At 43.4% G+C, this 17,230-nt stretch overlaps 1 protein-coding gene across 1 annotated transcript; it reads left to right on the top strand.

Annotated features, from left to right (window-relative positions):
- The first annotated feature begins 9,910 nt into the window (after nt 1-9,910).
- LOC149407972 (uncharacterized) lies at nt 9,911-11,376 on the top strand. The gene is made up of 3 exons (XM_089622882.1): nt 9,911-10,100; nt 10,223-10,710; nt 11,359-11,376. The coding sequence occupies exons 1-3, from the start codon at nt 9,911-9,913 to the stop codon at nt 11,374-11,376; spliced, it is 696 nt and encodes a 231-aa protein (XP_089479008.1).
- Nucleotides 11,377-17,230: the final 5,854 nt, after the last annotated feature.

Genomic DNA, 17,230 nt, shown 5'->3' with positions numbered 1-17,230 from the left:
TAGAGATTATGGAAGATTTGTAGATAAAGCAAAAGAATGACTTTTCAGGGGTAAATAAATAGTTATTTTCTGTCGCTATTGTTGGATGAAGTGGTTAAGAATGATAGAGAAGTCACAAAGTTCATCTACAATTACGGAATAGTTTTATTGAAGATGAGAGAAGAAGGTCAATGAGAGCTAATCTGTCTAGGTCCTATTAGATTCGTTACAAACTACTTAGCCTTAAGTAAATATGCAGAGCAATTTATCTTGGTTGAAGAAGATGTTCACTTCGGATTGGTAGGACAGATCTTCATTTTCATTCAACTGCAGCTGGACAATTAGTGAAATAAAAAATGTTGGACAACAACCTCTGACTCCATATTGATGGTGTGTGCAAGGTGTTCAAGCCTATATACTATACTTTGCGTTTGGTTGATACTAAAGTAGTTCCGATTATGGACTTGTTTTATCACATCTTTGAGTTGATGAAAAAAAAGTTGGAAATCATTCCTAATAAGCAGTGGGTGGTGGATATTGCGGTTGAAAGATGGACGAGACAACTTTCCCATCCGTTACACCAAGCAGGTAAAAGTCATTTCACTTATTTGTTGCAAACGTCTTTGTATAATTTCTAATTGGTATCTTTGAATGTTTTACTTGTAGCTCACGACCTAAATCCAAAATTTCAATATAATCTAGAGATCATATGATGCTACGCGAGCACCTTACGGCGGTTACGCAAGTGTTTGAGGTTTTGTTTCCGAATGACGAATGCGACAACATTGAAAACGAACTTCTAGTATTTCACGATGCGAGAGGCATGTTTGGTAGCAAAAGCGCAGTAGCAGGAAGATCGAAGATGGCTTCTGGTAAGAACTACATCTTTGAATTGAAGTAGTAATATTTCATAATTTTATATTTACGGAGTTCAATCAATTTTTTTAGGAAAATGGTGGACCATGTTCGAAATCCAAACACCAACTTTGCGAAAGTTGGCAATGAGAATCTTGTCTCAAACCGCATCGTCATCAGCGTGCGAGAGAAATTCGAGCACGTTCACACTTGTCCACACAGAGCAACGAAACCAACTGACGTAAAAGAGATTGGAAGAACTTATTTTTTGTAGCTACAACATGAAGCTGCAATTACGAGACATCGAAAGCGACGTCGCTGCCAGGAAAAATCATTTGGATAAGATCCAAAGATCAATGGAGGTAATAGGCGACAACGTGGATGATGATCATGAACTCTTGCAATGGATCCGACCAGTTCGCCTCGACGATCAAGACCAGAACCCCGACCCACGAGTCGCCTCACAAGCTTGGGAGGAAGGCGTTGATGTGGACACTGTATCGAGTGAAGACGTTGGTCAGACTTCGCATGGATCATCCGACGATGGACGTGGTCCTAATGATGGTGACGATGATGGAGGTTGTGGTGACTTTGGCGGGCTCGGTGCTAGTCAAGAGGTTGATGGTGGTAGTGGTGGAGGTCAACCTTACGATCCGTAGACTTTGGAACAAGGTTATCAAGCCACACAAGATGAATATCACGGGGCACATCGTCAAAGATCTGACAGGTTAGTGTATTCAAATTTAAATATTTCGGAGTTCTCAAACAATGTACATATGATTAAGAAAAATTACACGGATTAAGCCACTTGTAACGTTGAAATTGCGATCTAGCCAACGTTTCAACTAAGTTTCAAATATAGCCAAAATTGATGATGTGGCTTTATAATTCATATAACAAATTACATTATTATCCTTTGTTTAATAATCAGCAAAAGTTGACAAGTAGCCCACGTTTGGCATAGTCAAATAGTCAGAATAAATACATGTTATACTCATTTATTTCATAATATTTTATTTTCTAATTATAGTATAATTAGTTGCTCAAAACATGAATTTGATTTTCATTGAACTTCAAATTTAATTCACACGTTGATATCTTTTAATGTTGAAATCCCTTTAATTAGGGAGTATTTATTTTTTTGTTATTTTGAACTTAGAAAAATCGGTTAGACTCACTTTTTTTTTATTATGTGCTCCTCCCTCTCTCTCTCTCTCTCTCTCTCTCTCTCTCTCTCTCTCTCTCTCTCTCTCCTACGATCAGGTAATATTATTTATTTTCATTTCTCTTTGATTGATCATGCTGTTGACTCCTCTTCGGTGCCTCCTCTACTATCCCCACACCTCTATTGTTGAACCAGGTTTGTGACCTATTTTTTTCGTTTATTTTGGTTTATTTCAATATTGTCATATGTTGTGTGTGGCGGACTCATTGTGGGTTGGGTGCTTCAAATTTATTTTGGTTTATTTTTGTATATTTTTTTGTAGCGTATTTATTCATATTTAATCTCGATGCTTCTCAGTCGTCGCAAAAGACGGAGGAGTTTGGAGTTCGTCGCGGCGTTATGTGTGGCGGAGATTCATTGCGGGTTAAGTGCTTCTGATTTATTTTAGCTTGTGGGCCTAAGCGCGCGCCTTAGCGCGCCTGGCCCGCCCGCGCTCCCGCGCCCTGCTCCCCGGCCGCCCCGGCCCACGCGTGCTCCGACGCCCCGGCCGTCCCGACCCGCACGCGCCCTGCGCCCTGGCCCTCCCGGCCCGCGTGCACTCCCGCGCCCCCGGCCGCCCAGGCCCGCGCACGCCCTGCGCCCCGGCCGCCCCGGCCCGTGCGCGCCCCGCCACCCGGCCGCCCGGCCTGCGCGCAATCCAGCGCCCCGGGCGAGCGCGCCTGCTGCCTCGGCCAGACGTCCCTGCTGCCCCGGCCGAGCGCTCCTGCTGCCCCGGCCGAGCGCTCCTCCTGCCTCGGCCGGACACCCCTGCTGCCTCGGCCGGAGGGTCCTGCTGCCCCGGCCGAGCGCCCCTGCCGCCTCGGCCGGAGGCTCTAGCTCCCCTGGCCGAGAGCCCTGCTGCCTCGGCCAGGCACACCTTCTGCCGGGCACCCCGCGCCCGGCCAGGCCTCACACCATGCGCGCCCCTCGCCCATCCAGACAGCGCACCCCGCGCCTGCCAAGGAGTTAGGCCTCGCGCGCCCCGCTCCCGGCTACTCGGTGGGCCTCAAGGGGGCCGGCCCAAGGCCTCCTCCAACGCTATAAATTCCCCCCCCCCCTTGAGGAAGGAAAATTCATTCCAAAAAACACAACAATTCATTCCAACACTTCTCTCTCGAGAACTCTCTCCTCTCCCGCGCTCTTGTGACATTCCAAGAGCGCGCGCTCCTCCTTCCTCGGCTCAGAAAGACAAGGACCCCCCTCCACGAGAGGGAGTGGGCTGCTCTTCTGCGACTCGAGCTTCTGCAGTACACACTGCTCTCCCGCTTCTTGGCCCTTGAGCTAGAACTCTGAGCTACGAGGTAAGCGACCCCTCTAAAGTCTTCGCTTGAAGCTACGAGCCGGGTCCTACTCTAAAGCCTTGGATTCTCAAGCCTCCGAGCCCAAGATAGCCCTTAACATCCAAATTGAACTACGTTCTGACCTGATCCCGACTAAAGGGTACGTAGGCAGCCAATCTTTGGTACGGTCACTGTTGTCAATGGTGCCCACAAGAAGAGTTGTAGTCTTTATTTTGTACATTTGATGTAATAAAGTCTCATGAAGACTCTTGATTGTAATTGCCTATCTATTCATTAATAAAGTTGAAACGTTCATTCATTCTTTCTTTGTTTGAAGCTTTATGATAAAACCTTAGTCTTTTAGTCCATAAACAAACTTAACAACTTACGAAGAGACAAATGTAGATTTGCATGAACAAACTCTTCGTAGTTTGCTTAAAACTATATATTCGCAATCTTAGGGTCAAAGGACTATTAACCTCAGTATGATTGTTAGAAGAATCTATGATGTCTGGTTATGAGGCATTGAGAGTTGGGGACTCTATAGTTCTTCTAGGTATCTTCCGAAGGTACTGAATTGACCAGTGCACTTCTAGAGACAATATAAGAACAAACCATTTAACCTCTTATGTCTCGAAGTCACTATGTATGAATTGCATCATGCTTACCTTAATCCTGAAATGAGACATGCCATTTCACACCTTAGTATTCTCATTTGAGAAAGTCAAAGTTCGGACTCACTATGTGATTCCGAACAAGGCCTATTGGTGAAGTACTAAGTTGTGAGTCTGTCATGAGTAACTTTGTGAAGTTCTCATAGATATGGAATTCATGTACAAGATTGCTGAAATGCAATGTATGTCACCTCATGCTTTGTTCCTTGGAGTGTGAATAAATGAACTGGCCAGTGTCCAAATTGAGTCCTGACTCTTTTGGATGAAACAATGTGACTTGTTAGCTCCTCGTCAATACATTGTTTCTAACTTATTCACAAGCGACAAAGGAGTTGAGGAAATAACAGCTAGAAGGGTAAAATGGTAATTCAGTAAATCCCGACTAGCTGATGACATTCATGAAGGGTAAACATAGATAATATTCAGTGGATCCGCTCATCATAATTAGGTCGAATTCTTGAGTAGAAAATAAATTCATTTGAACCGAGAGATTTTCAGTGTCAGCTCTTTAGTGGAGTCAGTTGGCATTAAGCTAAACTTGGAAAAGGTTTGTGAACTTTTGAGTCCAAGTGTTTAGCTCAAGCTTTGTTCATTTGGGTCCATGAGGTCACTGTCACGAATCACATCGATAGGAATAGTTAAACTGGAAGCTAAGTCAAAACAAGAACGAAAATAGTTAAAAGGGTATTTTTGTCTTTTGAGACAAAGGATGAAATGAATGTCAATAAATTTTTTGACAAGTTCATTTGATGACTTAATGTCACTCGGCCATAATATGATTAATTGGGCCTTGTGAATTAATTTCATTTCATAAGAATTTTATTGAAAATTCTTAATGGGCTTTTCTCATGTTGTCATGAACAAATGAAGAAGCTTCTAGAAGCTCCTTCTAGATGAGGATAGGCGCCCAAATACCCAAGGTGAAGAGAGAATATTTTGTGCATAAATGTATTTAGATACTTGCCAAAAGAAAAAGAGGAAACAAATTTCCTATGCATGGCATAAGGGAATTTCGGCCATAAGGGTCAAGAGAGAAGCAAATAAAAGAGGAAACAAATCCAAGGACTTGCTTGGCAAGTCTTGGCCGTGTGCCTCATAGAAGAAAAGGGGAAATTGACTCATTAATATGTGATATTCTATAGAAGAGGAAACTACCTTATTGAAGGTGAGACCTCTCCTATAAATAGGAGACTCATTTCCTCACAATTCATTCATCCAAGTTTAAGAGATTTGAGAGACTCTCTCTCTAGAACTTGGCCGAAAATCCTCTCTCTCTCTCTCTCTAGTTTATTTTTGATTTTTTCTTGTCTTGGCACCTAGGTCCTCACTCGACCTAGTGTTTAGCTCTGCGACTTCGAGACTCGTTCTTAAGTCGTAGTGTTTAAAAGTGCCCACTCACTGATTCCTTCTTTTCGAGTGATTTAGTGATAGAAACTTTCGTGGTTGCTCGAGGTGCCGAGGAAAGAAAGAGAGACGTGCTGCGAGGGGAGACGAGCGTTGCAAACTTTCCAAAAGCTTCTTTAAAGTTCAAGCTTCAAGAAATGTTAGTAAACTTCTAGCTCATATTGGTTTTTAATTACATGTACTTGCACTTGTCTAGGTTAGTAAAAACTGTTTTTACTTGTAAAAGAAAATTTTTAAAATTCCGCCGCTTACCGAAGCGTTAATTATTTCCTCAAACCCTAGATCGATTCCAACAAGATTGCCCCCTATTTGCTTCAACTGTGGAGGAATTTCCCACGAAAAACGAACCTGTAACATCCCACCCCTCATGATTCGAAGAAATGACGGAGAGACGGTGAAGGCGTTTGGCGGTTGGCTTAGGGCCGACAAAAGAAAACCAGGGGAATATCTTTCGCCAGCTAGAGGCGTTACCACCGGCGGGGACTCGGGGAAGACAGGGGAGGAGAATCACCAGAGGTCCGGGATAGAGGAGTCGGAGGATGGGTGTCACGGCGAGAAGGAAGGGGGTACACGGAGGAGAAGCAGACACTCCGGGGCTGAGAAACCCGGTTCAGGCGCCGGAGATGGCACACGAATCCAGAGCCGACAAGCCTCCCTCGATTCCCATGAATCGCCAGACCTGGAGCCAGTCACAATCCGCTGGAAACTTCCCGACCCCCAAGAACCCTGCTCCCAATCATGGTGGCGGACACGTGGCGAGCGAAGACCCCATGACACACCCTGCGATACCGAAGGTCTCGGAACCTGGAATCTGGGAAAGGACCAAGCCGTACATTCCCGAGGAGAGCCAGGGCCATGTGAGAGATCTAGATGGGAAGGCGAATCCCCAATTCAAACGGCAAATTGGCCAAAAAAATAAAAGAAAAAGTAGAGGCCTTTGGTGAGAAAGCCCATTTGGGTAAAGGCCCATTTTCTTCAAAGGTGGCCGACAACAGCAACATTCATGAGCCCAAGTCTGATTTTGGACATAGTGGGACTCCTGGCCCCAATTCAAATCCTGGGAATGAAAGGGGCCCGATCTCTAAGGATGCTTCTTCTCCATCTCTGGGTGCAAGTGCGATCAGAACTAGTTATGGGAGCCCCGACGATGTTGGAACACCTGACCACCTGGACGTCCACGATGGGAACAATACGATGCTGGCTCAAGAGAAGTTGGCGGCCACAGACTCGCTCCCCAACGCTCCGGCAAAGAAGAACGGGCAGATGGATGGGGGGACAGGGGGAGATTCTGAAGAAAAGATCGAGGCTTTACCAGGGACTGGTTTGGGCTTTAAGTTTGGAGCATCAACAGCGCAGCGGGATGACAGTGGGAGAATCAGCCCCCTGGAGCCGGGACTCAACCGACGTAACGGCAGCCGTGGAGTGAAAACCCACAAAAGAACTCGACCCTCTACGGCGGACAAACCTTCCTGGAAGAAAAGAGCACGCCAGGGGCAGACAGAGAAGCTGACTGACTCTCGATTGGTAGCGGAGGACTTATGTGCTAATCATGACTCTCCTGTGTGTGCTTCGAGGAATACACAGGAGGCTATCCCCCCGCCTCGACCACCCCTCCTTCACCTGCTATTTCCAAACCATGGGTTTCGGATTTGATGGGAGATTCCTTGAAAACTGAAGCGGCGCCCCACGAAGATGGAGGTGACCGGAAGCAATGATTTCCTTCGCCTGAAACGTCCGGGGATTGGGTAATCCCGGGACGAGGGGGGACCTTCGGTCTCACTCTCTTAAGTATAAGCCCAACCTAATCTTTTTGTCGGAAACTAAACTTAAGAGGAGTGCGGCCGAACGGGTTCGTTTGCTAGTTGGATATGACCATTGCTTTGCGGTTGAGTGTGTGGGTAAGAGCGGGGGGCTGATTCTTCTTTGGAGGGAGCCGGTCCGTTTTGCGTTGTGTTCGTACTCGAGATTCCATATTGAAGGGTGGGTCACTGACGAGGATGGGAAGTGTTCGAGGTTCTTGGGGCTTTACGGGGATCCGGTGGCATCGAAGAGAAAGTTCTCATGGGAGCTTACCCGGCGGGTCTTGGACTCATTCCATGGGCCTTGGCTTGTTTGCGGTGATCTCAATTAGGTGGCGGACAATTCGGAGCTTAGTCACGGAAGAGTGAGAGAGGCGTACCTCCTCGATGCTTTTCGGCATTTGTTGGAGGATTGTGACCTTATCGACTTGGGCTTTGAGGGCGGGGAGTTCACTTGGCGACATAGTTCGGACCCGGATAGTGTGGAGGAAAGACTCGACCGCTACCTTGTCAACCCGGATTGGCGGCTTCAATACCCGAATGCCAAGGTACTCCACATCGAGTATTGGTGTTCGGATCACCGGCCGATCATCCTCTCCTCTTGTGGGAGGACCTTTTCGACAGCCCCAACGATAACACGACGTTTTTTCTTTGAGGAAGCGTGGTGTAGAGAAGAGGAGTATGGAAATAGGATTCGGCGGGCTTGGGAGTCTTGCGGTGGGGTCGGCATCTCGGGCCTCCGGGAGTCCCTTCGGAAGTGTGCTGCAAGCCTCGGTGAGTGGGGACGGGCTGAAAGAGTGGGCTTGAAGGGGAGGATCGAGAAACAAAAGGAAGTGGTCCGGAGGGCGGGGGATGCTAGGCTCGGGGCTGACCGTGGAGATTTGGGCCGGGAACAACGTCAACTCGATGCTCTTGTTGAGAAGGACGAGTGTTATTGGCGCCAAAGGAGTAGATTGGATTGGATGAAGTGCGGGGATAAAAACACCACCCTCTTCCACCGGAGGGCCTCGGCGAGAAAGAAAAAGAACCAAATCCGCTTCCTTCTCGACCAATCCGGTGTTAGACGAGGGGGAAAAAGGACATTGAAGAGACCGTGACTACCTACTTCCGAGAGATCTTCAAGTCCTCTAATCCGGCTCCGAGTAACATAGAGAAGGTGGTGAGTGGGGTGTCGGCGAGAGTCAGCCCCGACATGAACCTCGAACTTCTCCGACCTTTTGAGGAGGATGACGTTAAGCGAGAAGTCTTCGCTATGGGGGCCATCAAAGCCCCGGGTAGCGACGGGTTTCCTGCGATCTTCTACCAAAAAAATTGGGAGGTGGTAGGAGAGCGAGTGACGAGTGTTTGTTTGGGCATCCTCAACAACGGCGACCCGGTGACGGAGATAAATGACACCGTGATCACATTAATTCCCAAAGTCAACAATCCCGAGAAGGTTAGTGAATTCTGACCCATTAGCCTTTGTAATGTGATTTACAAGGTAGTTTCGCGGTGTCTTGTGGCGAGGCTTAAGGCAATCATGGAAGGAGTAATCTCGGAGAACCAAGGAGCCTTCGTGGGTGGACGCCAAATTTTCGACAATATCATGGTTTGCTTCGAGGGCATTCATACTATGAAGAAGGGAAGGTTCAAGAACGGGGGCTTTGCGGCACTCAAAATCGATATGGCCAAAGCCTACGACCGGGTTGAGTGGAGTTTCATCGAAGCCATGATGTTGAGGTTGGGGGCTGCGACAAGGGGACCCACTTTCACCATTTCTTTTCCTTATTTGTGCGGAGGGACTCTCGACCCTCCTCACCGAGGGGGAAAGAACGGGTGCCATCACCGGAATTCGCTTTGGCGGGGGGGGGGGGGGGGGGGAGCTTCGAGTCTCGCACTTGCTTTTTGCCGACGATAGCCTCATCTTTTTCCGTGCTTGTGTGGAAGAATGTGAGGCTATTAAGTGCTGCCTTGAGACGTACGCCGCGGCTTCCGGTCAACTTGTGAACTTCTCCAAGTCCGATATTAGCTTCGGTTGTGACGTGGCGGCTGAAACCAAGAGTGATATTGCGACCACGCTCGGAGTCTCCATAACGGAATGCCACCTACGATACTTAGGGCTGCCCACGCTCACCGGGAAGAAGAAAGTGGAAGTCTTCGCTTTTATTAGAGAACGAGTTTGGTCTAAACTTCGGGCTTGGAGAGGCATTTGGTTTTCGCAAGCGGGGCGGGAGGTACTTATTAAATCGGTGCTACAAGCAATCCCGAGTTACGCAGCGAGTTGCTTCCGACTCCCCAAAACACTCATCGCCGCGATTCACAAAGCAGTGGCCAAGTTTTGGTCGGGTAATAGCGGGGACGAGCGAAAGATTCATTGGTGTAAATGGGAGGAGCTAACCAAGCATAAGAGCGAAGGGGGCCTCGGCTTTCGCGACTTGGAAAAAATTCAACCAAGCCCTTGTAGCGAAGAGTGTTTGGCGTCTTATTCGGAGACCGGGCAGCCTCATTGAAAGGGTTCTTTGAGAGAGTTATTACCCGGGTGGCGACATTCTCGGAGCCTCATGTCCTTCCTCCGACTCAAACCTTTGGCGAGGCTTGGTATGGGGCAAAGACGTGATTATCAAGGGGTCGAGATGGAGAGTGGGAGATGGGGAATCGGTCCTTGTGGCTACGGACAAATGGATTCCCCGGAATCGGGACTTCTTGCTTATTGACCCACCTTTTATACCCGACGACATGCGTGTGGCGGAACTTAAAAATCATAACGGTGAGTGGAATGAAGCCTTGGTCCGAGCGATGTTCGGAAAAGAGGATGTCGATGCTATTCTTGCTATCCCCTCTAGTCGCGGAGGGGCAACCGATGTTCTTCGATGGCACTTCTTCGACAACGGGGAGTACACGGTTAAGAGCGGCTATTGGCAAGCTTGTAATGCCTTGCCGAGACCGAGCCCCTCTTCGCCCTCGTCCTCGTCAAAGTGGTGGGACTATCTTTGGAGGCGCTATCGATTCCCCCAAAAATTAAGCTCTTTATTTGGAGAGTGTGTAAAGGGTGGATTCCGGCGAAAACAATCCTCCACCGCCGAAAGATCACCGAAGAATATCGCTGCCCTATTTGCCTCGGAGCTCCGGAGACGATCATTCATGCCTTATGTGAGTGTAGGTGGAACAAAAAAGTGTGGGCTCTCACTAGCTTCGAAGATATCATAAAAACTTACCCAGGGGAGGACGTGGTGGGAACCTTTGCCAACATCTCGGAAGACGTCAAGGTTGGTAATTTTGAATTCCTTATGGTTTTGGTGTGGGAGATTTGGAATCATAGGAACAAAATAACCTCCGGGAATGCGAAATGGTCCCCCGAAGCGCTTGTGGAGTGGGCCGGGGGCTATCTCGACGATTATAGGAATGCTAACAAAGACCGGCGCCATGGGAGCTGCAAAGGGGCGATTACGGCGTGGCCTCCCCCGAAACCCGGTATGCACGCGATTAGTGTTGACGCGGCGATTGACGGCACAAGGGGCCGCTACGGTATCGGCTGCGTAATTACACACTACCGGCAAAGTTATTATGTATTATGCAGTTTTTATTTTTTTTCAATCGCATTCTTTATCCAAGCATTGTAATTTATTAGTATCGTTTCTCCTTTTGTCCTTTCACATGAAACTAATGACTGGATGATAAATAAATACAACATTATATTCATTTGATTAAATGTATTCACTCTAATAGTGACAAGTTATCAAATTATTGGCTTATCTTATACATATACATATATATATATATATATATATATATATATATATATATATATATATATATATATATATATATATATATCACTCCTCTATCACGTTTGAAATAAATAAAATCATTTATTACTATATTTTGCATATACAAAAATACCCGCAGAAAGTCCAGAGCTCTTCTATTGTCTCAACCGTTATACTCTCATATATCGCTATCTATGATACATGATATATTGGAAAAGAATTTATTTGCACCTTCTTAAATTGTGCTTACATCATGTCGGGTAAATTGTTTCATGGAATAGGAAAATGGAATAACTTGAGTTTTTGGGTCAGGCATTTATATCAATTTGCTCACAGTTAGTACTTTTGATGGTTTGTAATTAATATTGCTTCTTCTTTCATTTTTCCCCATCTCCAACCATATTTATGTATTCGCAGGTGTTGGTTATAAATTGAGAAAGTAATTTATAGTGTGGTCCACCGCTACACTTCTCAATTTAGTTTTAAAGTTGTGTTTCTTGGCTGAGCAATAATAATTAATTAATTGCTGGATGTGATCTTTTCCTCAAAGAGGACCACTTCTACTTTTTATTTATTTACCGTCTTTATATATATATATATATATATATTTATATAGCTCGAGACATAGACATAACAATACAAATATTGTAGTGGAATTTGCGGTTGAAGTCACAATAAACATTAGTCTTTAGTGCATAAACAAACTTAACAATTTACGAAGAGACAAATGTAGATTTGCATGAACAAACTCTTCGTAGTTTGCTTAAAACGCTATATTCGCAATCTAAGTGTCAAAGGATCATTGACCTCAGTATGATTGTTAGGAGAATCTATAATATCTGGTTATGGGGCATTGAGAGTTGGAGACTCTATACTTCTTCTACGTATCTTCCAAACGTACTGAATTGACCAGTGCACTTCTAGAGACAAGATAAGAACAAACCATTTAACCTCTTATGTCTCGAAGTCACTACGTATGAATTGCATCGTGCTTACCTTAATCCTGAAATGAGACATGCCATTTCACAGTTTACGTATTGTCATTTGAGAAAGTCAGAGTTCGGACTCACTATGTGATTCTGAACATGACTTATTGGTGAAGTACTAAGTTGTGAAGATGTCATGAGTAACTTTGTGAACTTCTCATAGATATGGAATTCATGTACAAGATTGCTGAAATGCAATGTATATCACCTCATGCTTTGTTCCTTGGAATGTGAATAAATGAACTGGCCAGTGTCCAAATTGAGTCTTGACTCTTTTGGATGAAACAATGTGACTTGTTAGCTCCTCGTCAATACATTGTTTCTATCTTATTCACAAGCGACAAAGGAGTTGAGGAAATAACAGCTAGAAGGGTAAAATGATAATTTTGTAAATCCCGACTAGCTGATGATATTCATGATGGATAAACATAGATAATATTCAATGGATCCACTCATTACAATCAGGTTTAATTCTTGAGCAGAAAATAAATTCATTTGAACCGAGAGATTTTCAATGTCAACTCTTTAGTGGAGTCATTTGACATTAAGCTAAACTTGGAAAAGGTTTGTGAACTTTTGAGTCCAAGTATTTAGCTAAAACTTTGTTCATTTGGATCCATGAGGTCACTGTCACAAATCACATCGAGTAGGAATAGTTAAACTAGAAGCTAAGTCAAAACAAGAACGAGACAAGTTTTATAAAATTGTCAAAAGGGTAATTTTGTCTTTTTGGACATAGGATGAAATGAATGTCAATAAATTTTTTGACATGGTCATTTGATGACATGCATCCACTCGGCCAAGATTAGTTTTATTGGGCCTTGTTGATTAATTTCATTTCATAAGAGTTTTATTGAAAATTCTTAATGAGTCTTTCTCATGTTGTCATGAACAAATGAAGAAGCATCTATAAGCTCCTTCTAGAGAGCCTTGGCCGCCCAACACAAAGAAAGAAAGGGAGATTATTTTGTGCATAAATGTATTTAGATACTTGCCAAAAGAAAAAGGAATAAAAGGACTTGCTTGGATCCTCTTGGCCGTGTGGAATAAAAGGAAGAAGAGAAAAATTGACTCATGAATATGTGATATTCTATTGAAGAGGAAACTACCTTATTGAAGGTAAAACCTCTCCTATAAATAGAGCCATCATTCTTCACATTTCATTCATCCCAAGTTTTAGAGATTGAGAGCTTCTCTCTCTGGCTTGGCCGCCCATCTTCTCTCTCTCTCTCTAAGTTCTTTTCGTTTTTGTTTTGGCACCTAAGTCCTCATTTGACCTAGTGTTTTTAGCTCCTCGACTTTGAGACTTGTTCTCGAGCCGACGTGTTTAAAAGTGCCAACTCACTAATTCCTTTTCTCTCGAGTGATTCTTGTGATAGAAACTGTCGTGGTTGCTCGTGTTGCCGAGGAAGAAGAGAGACGTGCTGCGAGGGGAGACGAACGTTGCAACTTTCCAAAAGCTTCTCAACGTTCAAGCTTCTAAAAGGTTAGTAAATTTATAATTCTCATAATAGTTTTTATTTACGTGTACTTGCTCTTTGTCTAGGTTAGTAAAATCGTTTTACTTATCAAAAGAAAATTTTTAAAATTCCGCTGCTTACCTAAGCGTTAAAATTTTTCTTAAACCCTAGATCAATTCGAACAAATGGTATCAGAGCTATGGTCAAAGATATGCATGTACATGTAATTAAAATTATGAGCTTGAAAAATCGTTTTCGAAAGTTTACTAATTTTGTAACAAGTTAGAATTGTTTTCTTAGATTTTTTTTTAATTTATTGCTCATGCCTTTAAATTAAAAATCATGTTGATTTTCTATGAGTTTGGGATGTTATTAAAACACTTTAGAATCAGTTCTAAAAGTTTTTAATTTTTTATATTCAAAAACAGGTTTTTAAGTTTGAGAAAATTTCGAGTAAATTTTGTGACTAGTTTTCTTGTCTTACTAGTTTCTTTTATTTACCTGAACCGTTTTATGCTTTTTGTTATTTCTTTTATACCATGTTATTAGCTTGCTTATAAAACACACATAAAAGCTTTAACAACCTCCTAAAACGTTCCGTTACACTCGATTCTTTTTACGCACTCAAAGACCGAACTTTAATTATTTCTGTTTTGTTCGAGCTGGAGTAAAACCCGCAGTAAAAGTGACATAACTCTTTTCTCAGAATTCAAAATTTAATGATTTTGAAATTAAATTAAATGTCTTTCTGTCCTCTTTCCAATGCCACCGGTTTTGGGACAAAAGGACATCGGAGCCGCTAGTTATGGCGATTTTACTCAGAGGTGCGCGGCTGTTCCGAAAGTCCAGTTTTTAGAAATCCGGATTTTCAGCCCCACTACCATGAGTTATAGAACTCTAATGAGAAAATTTTCTCGAGAAAAAATGTTTTTTTTATAAGATTATAAACATAATGTGAAAGATTAAAATGTTTTTATTTTTGAAAGTTTAATTTAAATTGAATTTTTACAAAACTAGTTTGAATTTTTAAAAACCGTTTTCGTTTTCAAACTTGATAATATTTTGTCATCCAAATCAAATGTTTTCAAAATGTTTTCAAAATTATATCTATAGCACATATGTTCAAAATCTATATGCTCTTGAAAATTTGAGTGGGTGGTCTCCTTGTAGACAAGCCGAAAAATAAAAAGATGTGTAATCTCAAACTTTCAAGTGTTCGAGTGAGTTGAAGTTCACACTTCCCTCATGCACTTTCCCGAATAGAAAATAGGAAAAGATCCGAGTATGTACCTTTTATCTTTATGCACTAACACTGCTCTGAACATGAAGATCTAGAATTCCCTTCTAGTTGTCAACTCTATCGCTCTATAACTAGGAAATTTGTTTCCAAACTTATAAGAGACGATGTGCCTTTTCTAAAAACTAAGTGGGAGGGTTATATTTGTTGTTTACAACCCATGATCCCCAACACTAATGAAAAGAGTAGTTGTCGCCAGACTAAGAGTCACCCTCGTGGCCCTCTCTTAAATGAGAGTACTCAATGGCGCTTTGCTCTGATAATAGCTCAATGAGCTAAGTCTGAGAGTGAGACAATGAGACAAGACCTCCCCTCGGTGGATTGTTTTTCAAAGTCGATCTTTTGGACTAAGTGTTTGGTTACACACTTAGACTCGATCCCTAGTAATCCTCTCTCGAGGCCCTGCGAAAGGATGTGAGTGATCAAACTTTTTTATAAGGTGGCTAGTTAAATTTGATGTATTGACATCTTGGCTATGCATTAATGATGAGTCTTTTACTTATGAAAGGAGACTCGTTGCGACCTTCCCTCGAAGGAGTAAAATTTCATTTCGTTCATAACACCTTTGAATTTTTCATGTCTTGTTCATCCTAAAAACTTAAAGAAACTCAAATCCTAAACCGAAAGACTAATCATAAACTTGTTTCAACTTAATTAAGCAACATGTCTCTCAACCATTTCTCAATCATCCTTTCCTCGAACAATTTCGAAAAGGAAAACTACGTAGATTCGAAACGTAACCTCAATATCATCCTTACCATTAACAAGCACAAATTGGTACTCACCACCCCGTGTCCTCCTCTGACGAATGATGATTCGACTCAAGAGGACAAAGATGCCTTGGCGGCTTGGCTCCGATCCGATGAGATTGTGAGGTGCTATATCTTAGCATCTATGAACAATTTGCTGAAAGAGCAACATCGTGACATTGAGACAGCCACCAACATGCTCTACAATCTCCTTAAGATGTTTGGAGGGCAAATGCGTCAAGCAAGGCAAAAAGCAGTCCGACAGTTTATGAACTGTCGCATGAAGGCTGGGACTCCTGTCAGGGACCATATGATGCTGATCATTAGTTACCTGAATAAGATGGAAATCCTAGGATCTAAGATTAACGAGGAGACCAAAGTAGATATGATCTTGAAAACTCTCCCCGAATCTTTTGATACCTTCAAGTGGAACTACTCCATGAACAAGCTAGAGTACATTGTTTCCGAGCTTATAAAGGAGCTTCACACTGCTGAAGGTCTCACTAAGAGAAATAGGAATCAAGGAGAGGCACATGCTACTGAGCACAAAGCCTCCGCACCTGGATCTAAGAAGAGACCTCACAAGGCCGAGAAGAAGAACTGTCCTGCCTATCTCAAAGCAAAGGAACATAGTATTATACTAATTATCGAAGCATGCTTAGTATTCGATAATGTATCAACGTGGATTCTCGACTCCGCTGCTACTAACCATATTTGTTGTTCCTTAACTAGTTTCAAGAAAACCAAAAGCTTAGAGGAAGGCGACTTCTGTTTCAAATGGGGTGATGCGAGCCTGGTGTCTGCGAAGGCTGTGGGATCCGTGACGCTGTCTTTTGAAGACCGCACTTTAAACTCGAATAATGTTTATTTCGTTCCTTCCTTTGGGAAGAACTTAATATCTGTTGCTCGTCTTCGTGAGCAAGATTATTGTTTAAAGTTCATTAAGAATGGAATTCTTATTTCGTTTCCTGATAATTCTTTTGTCACTGATGTATGTATGAAGAATGCTCTTTTTTTACATCTATCCCACTCAACCTTTTCTGTTAGACACCGAAATAGATAATGATCTAGTTAGGGAGCCAAAGAGGATCAAAATTTCTGAATCCTCCGGTCTAATAAAATCCACATATCTCTGGCACTTAACAATTGGTCATATCAGTCTAGACATGATTAAGAGACTTGTGAGGGACGGTCCACTCCAAGCCTCTGCAATAGGTTCACTACCTATTTGTGAATCTTGTATTGAAGGAAAAATGACTAAGGGACCTTTCTCAGCCAAGGGTCGAAGAGCCACTGAGTTGCTGGAACTACTACATTCTGATGTATGTGGTCCGCTCAGTCAACAGGCACGTGGAGGATACGAATACTTCGTTACCTTCACTGATGATTACTCAAGATACAGTTTCGTCTATTTGCTCAAACATAAATCTGAGACTTGTAACGTATTTAAGGTCTTTAGGGCTTTAGTGAAAAAGGAAACTGACAAAGTGATCAAAACCCTTCGATCTGATCGAGGTGGTGAGTATATGTCTGGAGAGTTCGATGACTTTCTTAAAGAAGAAGGTATCGCTTTTCAGCTTACAGCACCTGGCACACCTCAACAAAACGGAGTGTCAGAGAGAAGGAACCGAACTCTAATGGAGATGGTTAGATCAATGATGAGTTACTCATCACTCCTTCCTTCCTTTTGGGGGTATGCCCTCGAAACAGCCGCTTACATTCTGAACCAATTCCCGTCTAAAATGGTTCCTGGTACTCCTTATGAAAGATGGACTGGCCGTAAAGTAAATCTAGGCC

This window comes from Urtica dioica, chromosome 1 (assembly GCF_054948205.1).
Source record: "Urtica dioica subsp. dioica isolate 48M chromosome 1, U.dioica_male_clone48M_v1_H2, whole genome shotgun sequence".
Lineage (NCBI taxonomy): Eukaryota > Viridiplantae > Streptophyta > Magnoliopsida > Rosales > Urticaceae > Urtica > Urtica dioica.
The sequence above is the reverse complement of the archived record's forward strand: the minus strand, read 5'-3'. Positions and strand labels throughout refer to the sequence as shown.